Source organism: Lactuca serriola, chromosome 9 (assembly GCF_051521515.1).
Source record: "Lactuca serriola cultivar US96UC23 chromosome 9, Lser_US96UC23_V15, whole genome shotgun sequence".
In the NCBI taxonomy this organism is placed as follows: domain Eukaryota; kingdom Viridiplantae; phylum Streptophyta; class Magnoliopsida; order Asterales; family Asteraceae; genus Lactuca; species Lactuca serriola.
Genome location: NC_136416.1, coordinates 35,602,501 through 35,619,769, shown reverse-complemented (window position 1 = coordinate 35,619,769; position 17,269 = coordinate 35,602,501). Strand labels below are relative to the sequence as shown.

At 31.6% G+C, this 17,269-nt stretch overlaps 2 protein-coding genes across 5 annotated transcripts; both read right to left on the bottom strand.

Annotated features, from left to right (window-relative positions):
* Positions 1-5,343: 5,343 nt before the first annotated feature.
* On the bottom strand, positions 5,344-9,287 carry ARP (apurinic endonuclease-redox protein). 4 transcript variants are annotated; one of them, XM_079020873.1, is made up of 12 exons: positions 9,135-9,287; positions 8,619-8,796; positions 8,213-8,292; positions 7,853-7,932; positions 7,439-7,729; positions 6,906-7,219; positions 6,692-6,802; positions 6,452-6,589; positions 6,306-6,353; positions 6,126-6,206; positions 5,892-6,051; positions 5,344-5,680 (listed from the first exon to the last, which is right to left on the bottom strand). In XM_079020873.1, coding segments are annotated over exons 1-12 (1,605 nt in total). In that variant the 5' UTR covers positions 9,137-9,287; the 3' UTR covers positions 5,344-5,558. The 4 variants fall into 4 exon arrangements, with proteins under 4 accessions (XP_078876999.1, XP_078877001.1, XP_078876998.1 ...); XM_079020875.1 differs by having other exon boundaries at positions 8,673-8,796; XM_079020872.1 differs by having other exon boundaries at positions 9,064-9,276.
* A 1,452-nt stretch (positions 9,288-10,739) lies between these two features.
* On the bottom strand, positions 10,740-15,243 carry LOC145074619 (glycosyltransferase-like At2g41451). Its single transcript, XM_079020967.1, has 11 exons — positions 14,772-15,243; positions 13,241-13,390; positions 13,089-13,141; positions 12,897-13,005; positions 12,654-12,788; positions 12,505-12,549; positions 12,241-12,428; positions 11,870-12,011; positions 11,635-11,681; positions 11,411-11,498; positions 10,740-11,216 (listed from the first exon to the last, which is right to left on the bottom strand). The coding sequence occupies exons 1-11, from the start codon at positions 15,117-15,119 to the stop codon at positions 10,953-10,955; spliced, it is 1,569 nt and encodes a 522-aa protein (XP_078877093.1). The 5' UTR covers positions 15,120-15,243; the 3' UTR covers positions 10,740-10,952.
* Positions 15,244-17,269: the final 2,026 nt, after the last annotated feature.

The window sequence follows — 17,269 nt, the reverse complement described above, 5'->3', positions numbered from 1 at the left end:
GTGTATCAAAAATGAAAATGTAGGTGTAGAAATGTTATTTTTCTATTGATTATTAGACGGAAGGTGTTTACAAAAGTATAACTTGTAATTGTATAACTTGAAACCAATATCATTTTTTAAACACAATTTAAATAATATAATATAAACTAATATCTTTCAATACAAATTCTCAACAATTTCAAACAACTTCCAACATACAATGGTTAAAAAGGAAAAAAAAAGTTAAAATTATAAAATAAATAAATAAAATCAGAGATTATATATGATTTGGATTTTCTTTTGCGGTTCCAAAATTATTTCTTTTTATGTAAAAAAAGAATTATGGTTGTAATTAGGTATTATAGATATTGCATGTGATCAACTTGGTAGTTCACCTTAAAATTGTAAAATTACTATTTTGAACATCAAATGTCTTTGATCCATTTATCTCAAATTTATTTTGGGGTTTTTATTTTGCAAAATCATATTTCTAGCAAGAAAATTCTCTTAAAGAATATAACCTTGACTCTACAACGAATCAAATTGGGTATTATTTTCATGTTAAACATTTTTCGAGTTCATAAGGGCAAAATAATCATATTATCATCCCCAAATCAAAGAGAAGTTAAGAGTTGTGGAACTTAGGACCGAAGTTAATTTATTGTTAGATTCATGTCTTTTATACATAATTCATTTTATCATCGGGTCATTGGACAAGATTACCAGAACGTCTGGTGTCATGGACTTTTGAACAATATCCTTTAATCTTTTGTTGTTTGATAATATACTCACTTTACCCCATTCCACACGCCTTCAAAATCTTCTACCAATACAATGGAAGATAAAATTAGAAATAATATACTGTAAAATATGATAAGAGAGAAAATATATATTACATATAACACAGAAGATTTCCATTCCATCTTCAAGCCATTTATGATTAAAGATGATTATAGTAAATCAAAAACTTCATCAGGCACCTTCAAACTTGATTCTAATCATTATAGAAAGGAAAACAAATAATGTTTATCATCAACCATGCTTGCTTGATGGATTGTCGTCCTAAAATCTTAAAAACCATATAAAGACAAAAAGTATTTTTTAAATTTGGATCCATGAGATGAATAATTAATTAATTTTCATAAAATGTTGAATGGAATGTACAATTGTTCAGCTCTTGCAATAAAATTTCACTATGGCATTCCATCAAATACCTTGTATGCACTCTAACGAATATTAACTCTCATCTCCTTATTATCGGTTACCTATTACCATTTATAAACCATTCAAGCTAATAGTTATATTAAAGTACTGTGAATCAACTTAATAAATGTGATTCAAATTAAACTTAACAAATAAATAATAAATAATTTTTTCTAGATTAAGGAAGCAATAAGGATGAAATTTAGGAATAAGCACTTAGTAACATCGATGATATTCAACTAAGGAGGACCTGCAAACTCATCGCATGATTTCTTTTAGAGATTTAGAAAAAAGGTAGCATCTTCCAATGGGGTAAGGCGTCCACATTTAAAGTACAACACACACACACAATACAACAACACAAAAAAAATTACCTGACGGTATGAATCTTCAAATCTCATAGAATGATGAATATTAAAATCGATGCAAAAATTAAAAGCATGTAGGCTGCTAGAAACCGAGTGCAGATGAATGTTCAAATCACAAAATTACCGAAGCATATAAGAAGGGGAGTAATTGGATCATCAGTTTAAATCTTTTGGAAAGATTACGTTTGCTGATATATTGCCTAGATTATTGCTAATTTATTGAAATCAGAATAGTTTCCGATTTAAAAATTGATTTTCAGCAACGTTTTTGGATGAATAAAAAAGCGGGAAATAGAGTCAAGGGTTTAGGAGAATATGACACGTGGCATGAGATTGTGTTTAAAAGAAGACATGTGGCTGGTTTAAGAGTCTTTTATTAGAGATAAAGAAGAGATTTAAATTGGACCGGTCGTTTTGAATTTCATCAGGTTATTTTCCTATACATCTATATTTCAAACAAAATCTCCAATCATGGACCTTTTGTATAACTAGACACATCATATTTCTAACAAATTTATCAAATAGAAAAAAAAAACTTTATAAAATTAAGTAGATTGATCTTATCTTTGTGAAATATTTAATAAACTCCCATCATCCAATTGTTATTTTTAAGTATATATAATATTTATATAATTAAAATGTATTTGATAATTATATCAAATAAAAACAAGATATTAAAATACATAAAATAAAAATAAAAATTATTAAACCCTTTATATTTCACTTTCATCTTATCACACAACATTTGATTTTCTTCAAAGACTTAACTAAGGTGTTGTTTGTTTTAAGATGTTATTTGTTTTTTCGAAGCGAAAACTGTTGAAGTTTACGGATCACATTTGTAACGCTCTGCAGCAGAAGAGTGGGTCAAACGGTTGTAGCCTATAATAAGAAGTTTGTTTTTGATGCGTTTCTCGCTCTTTTTCTTCCTTTGCGCGAACGTGATCTCCTCCAAACCGATCCCACCTTTTGTATCCCCAAAAAATCTTTACCTCCTCCTCATTTCATAATAGAAAATATGGGCTAAATCTTTGGGGTTTTGGGCCGTTTATAATTGAACTATGGGCTGCCGAGCAGATTAGAAAAGAATCCAACATTTTGACTTTTAAAATCAGCTTTTTGGGCTCACTTTGGGCTGCCATATTAATGTTTATTGGACAGATTTTCTGCTGCTGTTCATGAAGCCGCCTAACACTGATTAAGCTCCATCATATCCTATCTTCACCGTTCAGAATAAAAATTAGTGAGTTAGGTAGACCGTAGACATTTGTAAAAATTCAGCTCGATCGGATTATGTTTACCCTTCGACCGCTTGATGAAGACCATGCAGTGTAGTGTGGTAAAAAATTTAAAATTCCAAAACATCATCAATATCGCTTTATTTTTCTTCTTTATCACCAACATGATGGCAAATATTTTCATGTGATTTCATTAATACTAAAAAAATATTGTCATCCGTTTGTGTAATTCTGCATAAACAGAGGTTAAACGAGCAAAATTGTTTTAGCTATGTAATAACTAAAATAAAAAATACATAAATTATGCAAAATCTAATATAATATGCATGCTAAAATTAAATAAATAATTAATTAATATAAATCTAAAATATAAAAAAAGTAACATACTAAATATATAAGATGTCATGAAAACAAATTTAAGAAAATATATAAAAATGAACTTATCACTTAACATCAACTTTATTTTTATGGTTTTTCTTAAAACATCGTTATATATTTTTTATTTTTTATTTTTAATTTGGCACTTTTAGCAAATTAACAACAATCTTCGGATTTTACAAAATTTATTTATGAAAAAACCCTCACCATCTTTTTTCGAAAGTATCACAACTTTTTTTTTTCAAATAAACCCTCAAATTTGACAAACATTTTTGTTTGGACCAACTTTTTTGTTCTGACTCATAGTTATCGGTTTTCCATGTTATTGTTGTTTATGTTGTTGTTAACAATTTTCAACATTAAAATCTAAAGGAGACATTTAACTTTTATTTTGAAACAAAAAGAAAGAATGTCGTGTGCAATTCTTGCTTTTAAAATACATATCAAAACTTATTTACATGATGCTCAGAGAGATTGTAACAAGTGAAAAGTAGTTGTCTACACTAACTTGTATCATAGATTATATTTTATAAAAACCTTCAAATAGATAAACATAAATGTTTAATTATTCAAAAAAATCTTTCAAAGTAATATCCATTGTAAAAAGTATGGTACATTTTACCATTTTTTACATTATAAAAGGTTTTTAAGATAGATGATATAATAAATAAGCTTCTTAATACTTAACCATTGTTGATGCTATAAGATCTACATAATAAACAAATTCATTAATAATGTTTTTCGAACATGTAACAAACAAATTTTATTTAATTGCAATAAGTGATTTATTGATATCAATTTTTGATCTTTTAAATATTAATATTCGATTAATTTCATTGTTATATTTTGCACATATTTAGGGTTTTCTATTGCATTACATTAGATTACATTACCATTTGAGATATGATATGATTGCATCGTGATGCTTAAAAACACGATCTAATAGATCGTTGGATCAAGATCTCTTACCATAAAAATGGTTGCATGGACAACAACACCAACTATATATAAATCCACCTATCAAGTATGAAAATTGACAGTTGTGTGCTATATAGTCAGTAGTAGCTACATGCCGAAAAGGGGGAACGACATACATATTATGTGCTGCAACAATTATTTAAGAGCCTAATATAGCTAGGTTAAAAGATAATTGAGCATGTCTTGATGTTGTTAGGATCTCATATAAATTTGTCAATCAAAATAGTTTTATTTAAAACGAAAAAATAATTATAATCATTTATTCTTTTATCACTCAAAAAATTCAAATTTTGACCTATAGTTAAATATATAAATATCAAATGAATAACTATATGTTCAAAGTATAACAGTCTAAATACAAGAAATAGTAATGTATTTTATATTTCCTTGGAAGTTGTTTAATAACTTATAAATGAAACCATTTAAATCACATCTTAATCGGTCAACATTCACAAAGAAGTCCAAGTGTTGATCTTTCTTCCAATGGGCTAGTCAGAAAGTTCACATGTGCCTTTTTCTTAGCAGAAACCCCAGCGTGCCTAAATAAAGATCTATATGCTCTTTACAATGAATTGTATGCTCCCCAAAGGAGTCCAAGCATGCCTTGCGACAAACAGGGCAAGTCTCGTCGGTCGAAAATAAAGTGATCATAAGGCGATGTTAAAAGAACATAAAACCGAGTTTTGGACATGTGGTGATTTTTTGCAAACTATAGGGACCAAATTTAGACTTTAAACTCAATTTTAGGACAGATTTTGCAAAAAAAATAAATAAATAAGAGTATTAGCCATAAAACTCATTAAATGGACTAGAATAAAAGTTGTGACCAGAATCAATCAAAAAAATAAATAACAGGGTTTCTCCCAATTACACATGAAAAACTTGGGACTTTTATGATATTTGCCCTTTTATAAAACAACTCTTTATAGTTTCATTTACTTTTAGTATAATACTAAGTTTATATTTATTCATATTACATAATTGCTCTGGTATTAATCATTTATTCATATTTATTCTTTTATTATATCGTATTGTGAAAAACTTATCCACTACAACAATATGTTAATTAGTTTAGCTGGTACTCAGAGTATGCAATTTGATAGAAGTAGGTTGCTATTTGTTGCTCTGGTATTAATCATTTATTCATATTTATTCTTGTATTATATCGTATTGTGAAAAACTTATCCACTACAGCAATATGTTAATTAGTTTAGCTGGTACTCAGAGTATGCAATTTGATAGATTTTTTTAAAGGACAACATGTTAATAAAAGGAAATAAATAGTCTAGAGTATAAACACTTATATTCCTAGCAATCTATCTATCCTTGGTGATGAAAAAGGGAGTTGAGATTTTAAAGCAAAAGCCTTACATAAGTGCTATTTTCTCGACTTAACTCCTTCAGACAGTTTGGATTACAGCTTAAGAACAAGGCCAATTGGACAGTGATCACTGCCTGTAACATCTGGAAGAATGAAAGAGTCATGGACTTTATCTGCAATCGACTCTGATACAAGGAAGTAGTCCAGCCTCCATCCTGTTTCACAATTCACATTTTGGTTTACCATAACTCTTACATTTGAATGCAACAAATAGCAACCTACTTCTATTAATTTGTTTATAATAGCAACCATTTCACTCTTTCTCCAAGATTCCATCATAACAAACACTACCTAAAAGGCTAAAACATTTTTAAAATAAAATCTTATATATTTATTAATATTATATACAAATAAAGACAAAAGTACCTCTGTTATTTTTTCGCCCACCATGCCTGAAACCCCAGTAAGTATAGCCAACAACATTAGGATGCTGTTTCCGGAAGGTATCAACAAAACCTTTTTTCAGGAAATTTTCCTCAAATGACATTCTTTCCTCAATTGTAAAACCAGCACTGCGTTTGTTTCCCTACAGACAATAACAAACAATAAACAAATGATGAATCTTAACCTAACTTCTGTCTTCTTATATACACAACTTACTGCAGGATTGTAGATGTCTATTTCTTGATGAGCACAATTCAGATCACCAGTTAAGATGACAGGTTTTGACTTTTCCAACTCCTATATGTATAATCAATAATGTATTGTATATTTGTATACAAAGATTATCATAATAGACAAAATCAAAACAAAAGTTAACAACAATATGTAATTAATTACCTTCACATAATTGCTAAGACTAGGATCCCACTCTGTTGTCCTGTATGACTATAGATATAAATGCATCCACACAAATTATTACTAAAAGATAACACATAATAAAATAAAATAAAATAAAATGCTAAAAAGACGAGTAGCTGTTTTACCAGCCTTTTCAGACCATCACCAGAATTAGGAACATATCCACTTATTAGATAAAACGAATCAAACTCTGTTGTCACAAGCCTTCCTTCACTATCATGATCTGATATCCCAACTCCATATCTAACAGAAACTGGTGGTATCTGTCAGGAAAGCCATTATTTATGTCATATAAAACACATACAGAACCAAATATATTTCTCTTTTAAAAAGAAAAAGTGTTGTAAAGAGATAAATGAGCATACCCTAGAGATAATTGCAGTCCCAGAGTATCCAAGTTTTGAGACACTACAAGTCCAAAAGCTATTCTCATATCCTTCCAAAAGACGTTGTTTGATTGCTTCTACATCTTTCTCCTGTTTTCACAAAAAGAAATGCAATAAGCAACCAACATATTATACACAAACAAACTGTCTCTTGTATTGATAATATTAATGAAGGGAGGAAACAGAAACTTACCTGCAATTTTGTTTCCTGTAAGCAAAGTACATCAAAATCTTCTCTTTGTGCAAGTTCTAAAGCAGAAAAGCTCTCCAGTTTTAGCAAAGCCCTCAAACCATTGACATTCCAAGACATTAGCTTCACATGTTTCACATCATCAGCAAGAGGAGGAGGTCTCATAGTCCTAGGGTTGTAAGGTATCCAATCTTTTTGTGGCTTCTTGTGAGCAAGAACAGTCCATGGTTCAACTGGAAGTTCAGAAATATCCATCTTATTACATGTTTCAATACCTTCAGAAACAACTTCTGATGTTAAGCCGATTGCTTTTTTACCTGAAAACATACACATACCCCATGTAAAATCAATTTGGGTTAAGATAAATTGCAGAAAATAGCAACATACTTCACTCTTTTTAGAGATATAGGCAATTTACTTTATCTTTTACCCATAATTGCAATATGTAAAATGAAACTTGTAACTGTTATAAATTGTATTATATGAGCAGATGGAAGAAGGTAGGTGCAGGTTAATTAAAGTAGTTAAAGAAGCACCTGACACCTTATTGGTGTTCAGAGGAAGCTCTTTCTTGGTATTACTTTTAGCTTTAGATTTTGTCTTTGCAACTTTTGACTGCATATGTCCACAAGTCTCAACAGTGATGTTTGGATCTGTATGGGTTTGTTTTGCACGTCTCGTGCTCCTTTTATCTACAGAATTAACAGTGCTCATAACCTCAGCATGCTCTTCAACAGACAAACTTTTTGCCTTCCTTTTGGAAACCTTTTCACCATGAACATCATTCACTCTGGTGGATTTTTCATCTTCAACAACCTCTTGAAACTCTTCATACAAAAAAAAAATACATAAAGATTCTTAATGAGCCAGATGAAACACTTCAAAACTACATTTGTAGCTCCAAATTGTTGAGTGTGTTCAATAGATTCATGACTAGTAGACAACATTACCATCAACTTCTTCAGAAAAGAATTTGTTCCACGTGCATACAAGATTGTCTTTAGAACCTTCTGTTGGAACCCCCACGCTCCTACAATTCAAAAACCTCAATAAGGAGATTTGATCTCATAAACCATAATGCTGTAGTGTAGTTCTCCACAATGATCGATAATATGTTGAAGTTTCTTTTCTTTCAACTCAATCATGACATGCTAAAAGGGAAAAAGTTTCTTCCCTTACAAGGAAAATGAACTGATAAAAGGGTAATAACAGTATAAGCATTAATCAGAATGGTTTGATCTCATTTCCAGCAGCAATGAATCATGAGTGTTTAATGGAAATAAGACTAGGCATAGCATAGATGTAGCTACCTCAGTTTAGTTTTAAGCTCTTGAACTGTCATTCCAGCAGAGGTTTCCCCATTGTTGTTGGCACCTTCAGCTGTAGTTTCCTGCAAAACATTAAAAACTAAACAAAGATGATGAAACTAATAATGACAAGAGTGATATGTTCAATTAAAGAAAAACGTGGAAAGAGTAAAAGGGATGTGAAGAGAAAATTGTATAATAACATGACGAGTACACACAGAAGATGACGGTATAAAGGAATTCACAAGTCATTATGGTACCATTTATGGTCGATTATACTTTTCATGTAGTTGAACTCTTCTACATTTTGAAAAAAAATCAACTTTTTTCAATTTGCAGTGCTTCGATATTCAATTAAATTGCAAATTTCCCTTTTGGATATTTCATGAACGCAACAAGGAAAACGCACATTCAATGGAAAGTGGAAGTTCATAAATCCGTCTAAGTTAGATGAATGAATAACCTCTGGCTGGCTGCTTAAGGAACTTTTCGACTTTGAACTTGAAGAGAGTTCTTGACACCCCATTCGTCTAGATATCCCAAAATTCAGAGCTCCAATTTTCAAGTTCTTCGGAATTACTCCGATCCTATTACCAAAAAAGCTGGTAAGCCTTGAGAAAGTGACAAAACCTGCTACTATTTCAAGCAAATGAAAAAGGGGGGAAATAACTGGACCATTCGAAAGATGTATAAGCTATTTTGTCCAGAACAAAAAGAAAAGCATTGTTCTTTGGTCAAAAAAAAAAAACCCAGTAAAGGAAAACAAATAACAAACGATTTAGGCACATAAAAGATAAAAGTTTGGTTACAAAGGGAAAACGGTTTTAGGAAATGCTAAATAAGACTTGTGATACCTTTGAGGAATAAGGAAATTGCGAAACCCTAAATTCAACGTATAATTCATTAGATTTAAAGAAATGCGTACATAAGAGGAAGGCGGGGAATTGTGTTGGAGTTAATAATGGTGATTCCCGCTCATGACGACGGTATAGGAAGCACAGAAAGTCGGGGTTAGAGGCCACGTGTGGATTCAAGCTCGTTCAGTAAAACAAACAAACACTTGATGATTGACTTCTTGCTGGTGGCTATATACTTCCATGACTAGGGCAATCTACTTAGAAACAAAAAACTAGGGCTATCAAACATGTGCCAAAGAAAACCAACCAATATGCTACCAATCGAACCAATTAAGTTGGTTACCGATATGTTTGGTAGTCAATATATTTGGTTGGTAATACCATACAAATTGAGTAATCTTGCTACGGTAATGGTATAGAATTTCGAATACCACGGTAATACCGTACCAACCAATTATATATATATATATATATATATATATATATATATATATATATATATATATATATATATATATATATATATATATATCATTTTAAAAATGAATGCTGGTTATAATTTAAGGCTCGGATGATTACTCGATGTTCACAAATAGGAACTTAGTAAAAGACAAATTAATTTATGCAAGTTCGGAAAACTTTCGAACCACGAGGTGATAATATATATATATATATATATATATATATATATATATATATATATATATATATATATATATATATATATATATCATAAATTAATTTGCTTATTTTGTTTTCAAGTTCGGAAAACTTCCGAACCACGGGTGATTGATTATCATTTAAAGACTTATATAGATTATCAACGATTAAAATCTTCAAATTCATAATAGTTTGAGTTTTTGGTATATACCAATACCAATATATACCAACCAAAATTGTTGGTAACCAACAAGTTGGTACCAATTATATTTGGTACGGTAATGGTAGCTAAATTTCACTACCAACTATAGTTGGTACGGTATACGGTTTCAAGAAAATATCTGGTACCGTACCATGTTCAGCCCTACAAAAAACTTTTTTTTTTGTTTAAAACCGTTAATGTTTATGCTAGAGAATCACAAAAAGGTCCAGTTCATTCTTTAGTTTGATGCTTGGGTCTTGGTTTTGGTTTTCTGAATCTGGTATGGATTTTCTTTATTCGGTCTTCTTTTGGAATGACCTTTTCAAAATGCTCATGTTCTATATTCATTTTCTTCTCTGTTTGGAATCTGGCTTTTCAGTTTGATTTTGGGTTTTTTATTTTATTTTTTTCATTTTTTTTTTATGTTAATTGAACTTCATTGTATTGTGCAAAGGCTTTTGACCTTAACTCGAATTTTTGTGGGTAGATACATGTTGCAATGTGGCTTTTCAGTTACTGGAAGTGAGAGGGTGGAAGGTGGGGGATAAATAGTTTGCCGGAAGTAGGAGGTGGGGAGACCGATTATTGGAGATGAGGAATAGGTAGATCATGGCTCCTATAATTGTAAAGTGTGGGTTGAAACCACAAATGAAAGTTTTAGTAACTACAAATATTGAAAAGTGGAATGACTGTTTTGGTTTGTTTAATTCTTGTTAAGAGGCAGCATACTTCCATAAACTTGTACCTATAAACCAATATATGAGCTGAGCCAACAGGGTTTCCAAAAGAGCAAGAAATAAAGAAAGGCATATAAAAAAAACATCAAAGGTTTCAAAAAGCCGAATCACAACGGAGATCTTACTTTGTATACATGAGAAATCAATTGACAAATAGGCCAAGTGCATGAATAAGGCTGTAAATACTGCTACTACCTCTGTGAATCTAACCTCCTATCTAATCTAATCTAAAATGTACATCACGCTTGGTTAAAGATCGGGAACATTCACACTAAACAATCATCACTTCATATATCATCATCATCATCATCATCCATGGTTGGAGGAGGAAGTGGTGGAACCGCCAATAAAACCACCTCAGATGCTTCTAGAACTTTCCTACCAGTCATTTCAGTCTTCTTTGAAAGGGTATCTGATCCTTCAAAGGCTTTAGAGGAAATATTACCATCATTAATGGATGACAAAACCTTAGGTTCTGGTAGACTACTTGTTTGTGCAGAGGCAATTAAAGAAGTGAAGGTGCCAGATTCTCTTAATCCTTGCATGATCACCTATTCAAGTAGGAGGAGATATGAACAACATAATAAATAAACTTGAGGCAGTGTTTGGTACATGCATCAAAACTATCAAAAGCGGAATGGAATCGAATAAAGGATTCCATTTATTTGTGATTCCATTCCATCATACCAAACAAGTCACAAAAGGGAGGGTATCCAAGGGAGAAATAAAAATAAAAACTACTGACCATAGGAGCATAAATGCGAGTCAAAATTCCCTTCCTCATCAGTTTCATATTTAAAGCTTTATCAGTCCATACAACATGTTCACGATACCTGTAGAATTTAAGTGTCAAGAAGTAGTAAAGGCCCTATTCACATTTTTTGCAACATATATATATGGTATTACTTCATCAAATCTATAGCTGAAATCTAAATACAAACTATATAAAAAAAGCACAGAAATTCTTACCAGCTTAGCATTTCCTCCTCTGTTGCAGTTGATGCAATTATAAAAGCCTGCAGCCAGCACAATTAGTGAGATCATATGACAAATTATCCCAACTAAAAACTTATTAGGATGTTCTAATGAAGTTGCAACATCTACATTCTTGCAAAGTTTTCAAGTGTTATTTGCTCATTATCGTCATGATATTCTGATATTTACAAGTTAGATTTTCTCACTATCTTTCAAAATCAATACTCACAGATCTGTCAAATTCCAACATGAAGCATCTTTTAACATCTTCTTTTGTAGGCTTACAGCCACATCGGTCACGCCTTGATGTCAGATCTGAAAACTTGGTGTATGTATAATGCAGAACAGCAGCCTCATCCAGTTTGATCTCACTACATCCAGTCCACACATACATAAAACTTATTAAAGATTCAGTTGCTAAGCTGCTGTTTCTATTCTACTTAATGGGGACAAATACAATACTTGATCCAGTAGGCTATATATGTGTGTGTGTTTCTTTATGACTTAATGCAGAAAGAACGACTCAATAGACAACAAGTAGTAGTAGCTGATTTGATGTAATATGACTATAATATGAGTAAGGGAAATGGTAAGTATTACTTTGGAGTCTTCATGTAGTTGTGCCATCTATGTGCACCATTAGGACGCAAATGATGTTGGATACGTGCAGCAGACTTCCCATTTCCATATGTCAAAAAGTAGTTAGGATTATTACGAGTTGATTCCTTATAATTACCAAAGTATGTATCCTTTGGTAGGTGATCATAATTCTTCTTGAACATTGACACCTGCAGAAATAAGGAATTAGAATGGAATTGAATTCCAGTTCCCATGGAATCCAGCAAAACAAAACGAGTTTTATACCTCACTGAAAGGATCCTTTATATCATCTCGTTCTACACTGCTCTCCTACAAAATGTGACACAAAATATCACTGAATCAAAGTGTCTGCTTAAAGTTAAAATAAAAAAGAAAGTATCAATCAATAGAAAGAAATAATGAACATAACTTACATAATTTGGAAACACAACCATATCAACATTTTGAGGGACATCTGACAAAAGCTTTCTAAGAGAGTATTCACGAGTGCCAGCTGGATGTATCAATTCATCAGTGTCCAGATGAAGGATCCAATCCAGGTTAGCTTCCTACAAGTGAACAGAAAAGACCATGTTATTAAATGCACATAAAGAATAATCACAACAAAAGAAAATATAAGTTTTTCTTTTTTTAAAAGATAAGTAATGATTTGATACCCTTGCCATGACAATAGCCATTTCCATATTGAGGGACTGCTTGACAAACAACTCATAGTTGCATGGTTTGTAGAAGAAGCTTGAAAGCCATGTCTCATTCCATATCCGGCTGAAGATCAAAATATGGTTTTCATAGGAATTTATAAATATAAAATGAATACTTAAAAAAAGAAGGGGGTAAATGTAACTAACCTCTTGGCTTGTTTTTCTTCAAGTTCTCTTGTCCTGTATATCACCTTGACCTCCTGTGAATAAATTATGGTGAATATGTTTATTGGAAAACAAACAAACACATATCATATATGTTATGAAAGATCAAAACTTTGTGGTAGATGTAAACTCACAGGGATAGACTCCAAGACTTTAGATACACCTGGGGATGCAGCTTTACCTTCCACAAACAAGAAGAAGGTTGAAACACCAATGATTTTATGATAGAAGATCCATGGTAATATTTGATCTAAGCCAGCAGAAGTACTTGTAGTAATGCATATCTGTAATAAAAAGATTTTTCAGTATAATGAGTGTTTGTGGGTCTTAGGAGTTTTTAGTTAGTGGTCTAACATGTTACAGTTATTAAGTTAGTGATCAGGTCAGGTAGTTATATAAATATGGCCTATCTTTTAGTTTTTTTTTAGTTATCACAAGCTCTACCTAGTTGCTGTTTCTTTTTGACTTAATGGATTTAAGCACCTAATCTGGACAACTATTTATGGCTGTTTCTTTTTGACTTAATCAAGACAGAATGGCATCCTAGCCCATCCTACTAGAGTTAACCGATTCATTTATTAAATGAATTGGCAATAGTTTATTTTATTTGCAAGGTTATGGTTTTTACTCTATTGATTATGAAAATTTGTGTTGAATTTAAGGTACTAATGATGTTGTAATTAAAAATAATTACATTTGTATCATTATTTATATAAAATAAAAATTTCAGTCTATACCAATTTCTATATAGACAGATTTTTTCATCATTGTCATTTCTAAATAGAAAGGTAAAGGTAAATATAATTACATTTGTATTATTATTTATATAAAATAAAATTTTCAGTCTATACCAACTTCTATATAGACAGATTTTTTCATCATGGTTCTTTACTATATTCAGACAGTTCATTCAGGTTTAAAAAGAAACAGCCCATAACTTGATCCAGTTAGACATCATTTACCAATTCAGCCACTTTATTTACATAGGATTTAATGAGAAATGAAAGAAACAACCCTTAATCCAGTATGTTATATATGGGTGCTTCTTCTTGACTTAGTACAAAAAAATGACTTAATAAAGAAAATCAGGGAAATGTGACTTAATAATGAAAGTCTGGGAAATGTGGCAGCATAACCCAATTAAGTGCTAGCTTTTTATAAATTAGTCATTTATTTTTTTCCATCCACTTCCCAAGTGGGAAATGTGACACCCTTTTCCTTTGGCCTATACACTTATTTATTGCGTTTGCTATGGAAAAATAGCAAAGGGTTTTGTAGATTCTTAGGTTACTATATCATCGGTTCATAATTTGATCCCACTTTTATCCTACTAGCTACAGGAAGAAAAATTGTAAATGCCGCTGAATTATGATATATCAGATACGATATTGAGCCCTAACTCATTGAGACAAGTATACACCCTTTTTTTTCAAAATTTGAATCGCAGTAATCTTCAGAAAACCTAAAGATTCCACGACAAATACATCCATGAAGATTAACATACCAATTATTTGAAATTCATATAGTAATAGACTATGACTTTTTGGGTTCAAACGGGAAATTGAAGACAAGCACATGATCAATAAAAAACAATCTCGTTTTCCCAAATCAACCAAAGAATTCATCGAAGAGAAAAAATAAAATTCGTGGATGTCTGGATGATACCTTAGGTTTTAGATCGGATTTGTAGTTGAATTTCCAATCCCTATAATAAGGGAAGGAAATGGAGCGGCTTTGACCCAATAGATCCGCACAATTCGAGGAAGAAGCTCGCGTAAGCTGTTCGGTGGAGGTAGAAGCATCCATACCCGGGAACTCAAGACGATCTTTGGGGCCCCACCGGGTTGTTGGATCATCGATTTCGCCACGCCATTGAAGAAGGAAGGCGAAGGCTGCTAGAGAGAGCGGAAGAACTGTGAGTAAGAGCAAGATTTTTGAATTGAAAAACTGAGAAGATTGTGCTGAGGATGACGATGAGGAACCGGGTCTGAGAGAAGAGTATAGACCCGCCATTGATGATCGATGATGATACAAGAATCAAGAATGCAAGGAGATGGACAGCGTTTGTTGTGGGCTTTGGGTGTGTGAAATACTGAAAGGAGAGCCGTTTTGTTGTTGCCTGTTGGTGTCTTGGTGTTGCCGTCTTATATTTAAAGTTTTAAACTTAAATATTAAAGTTTGATGCATCCTACAACTTCTATATATTTTAGGGGTATTTAGATTCTATGTTTTGTAAATTCGACCCCCAAAATCCAAACTTTTCATATCCCTATGTATGACTTTAAAGCTTCCTTGTGAACTACCTTGGATCCAATATCATCGTTGTGACTTAACCTATGAAAGCTTTGTAAACGTACCAATAATTAATAGTCATGTGTAAAGTCATGTCGAATGTACAAAGCATGTACATTCACATCAGACGTGGTTTTACCAAAAACTCAACTCCATAATCCACTGATTCGACTCTAGGATCAATAAAGATGAAACATGACGTCTAATGTGCTATTTGTTTTTTCTGAGGCAAAATGTCTGCAGTCTGCGGACCACATCTGTAGACCTCTGCAGTAGAAAAGGTGGACCAAACGTCTGCAGTCTGAAAAAAGAAGACTGTTTGTTTTTTTAACATCTGCGGGCTATTAAAATAAACTGAAATCTAAATAAACTGATTTTTTAAAACTTCAAAACGAATTTTTTATATATTTTTACGACTTTCTTATAAATATATAACGAATCTAGATCAACTTTTATGTATTATTATATAAAAAATAAAAATAAAAATGGTATTAATTCATATACATATTTGATAAAAACCAACAACTTTGATTGTAAAGTTATAACTAAACATTATAATTAGTGATCAAAAAATTTGATACATAAATAGATGGAAATAAACTTCGATTTTTTCAAATAAATCTATTAAAAACGTACGATAAATATTTTCTTGAGAAATTGATGATACTCTATTAAATAAAGTTTTACAAAATTTTGGCAAAAAAATATAAGAATATATTATGATTTTTTTTTCATATTTATATAAACAACTTCAACGACTATTATTATAATAAATTTTTATTTATAAATTTGTTAAAAATATCATGTTTGTACCGTCAAATGTTTTTTTTAAAGTTTTGTAATTTTTTTCATATTGTTTATCATTAATAAAGTTGGAAAAATATAAATTAAAAAAAAACTTAAAAAAAATAAAGATATATATGTTTTTTTAAGCTAGAAAGATGTCTGAAGATGTTAGAATACTCTGGTCCACATCTGCGCCAAGAAGAGGGCGCGCAGACATTTTTAGGTCTGCAGTCTTCAAAAAAACAAACAGTCTGCGAAGACTAATGTCTGCGCGTGGTCTGCGCGGCGCAGACAAAAGACATCTCGCAGATCTGCAGACAAAAAACAAACACTATCTAAGACTCATTCAAGGCATTGGAATGAAATACAATGAATGCAACACATGGCAAATAAACTCATGCATATTTGGAAATAACCATCATGTTTATCCACTGATTTGGGATGAAACAACGCACATTGATGATCACCAAGTTCCCAACAATCCCTAATCATGAGTGTCTTTAAGGTGTGTGAGGTGGGTGGCTGCACAAGTCCATATCGTGGAGAGGGCCAATATTATATATTTATATATGATTTAGTTTATTGTCAGGGCCAATATTATATATTTATATATGATTCAGTTTATTGTCTAACAATCAGCAATCTAGTAATCAAAAAGACAAAAGCTCATGTTTTTCCTAATTCTAATAGTTCATGCTATAATTAAAAATTGCAACAACTCACGTTTTGGAAAATTGGGCTTAACATTAAAAATTGCATTTGGGCTAATGTAAATTTATTGCAACAAGAGCTCAAACAACGATTATGTTTCTTGGTTTTCTGACTAGACTCTATCTTTTGTTTTTTATTGCACTTCGGCTCCGATTTTTATTGTCAATTGCAATTAAACAAGTAAGTTTTCACTATTTATAATTTCTAAATTTGACGGCCTCTCATTTGTATATTCTGATTGTTGTCGTGGATTAACGGATGTAACATGATAACCCATGTTTTGAAAATCGGACCAGACCGGCCGGTTCGACCGGTTCAACCGGGAACCGGTCACGTATCCGGTTCTTAACGACCAAAAAACTGGTATTTGTGTG

Coding starts and splice junctions, on each gene's coding strand:
- ARP (XM_079020872.1), bottom strand. CDS start 9,113: ATGAATTATACGTTGAATTTAGGGTTTCGCAATTTCCTTATTCCTCAA. Junction 7,933..8,212: donor GAGCTTAAAACTAAACTGAG/GTAGCTACATCT, acceptor TTTGAATTGTAG/GAGCGTGGGGGTTCCAACAG. Junction 6,354..6,451: donor GTGATGGTCTGAAAAGGCTG/GTAAAACAGCTA, acceptor TTATATCTATAG/TCATACAGGACAACAGAGTG.
- LOC145074619 (XM_079020967.1), bottom strand. CDS start 15,119: ATGGCGGGTCTATACTCTTCTCTCAGACCCGGTTCCTCATCGTCATCC. Junction 12,429..12,504: donor TAAAGGATCCTTTCAGTGAG/GTATAAAACTCG, acceptor TTATTTCTGCAG/GTGTCAATGTTCAAGAAGAA. Junction 12,012..12,240: donor AACTACATGAAGACTCCAAA/GTAATACTTACC, acceptor GACTGGATGTAG/TGAGATCAAACTGGATGAGG.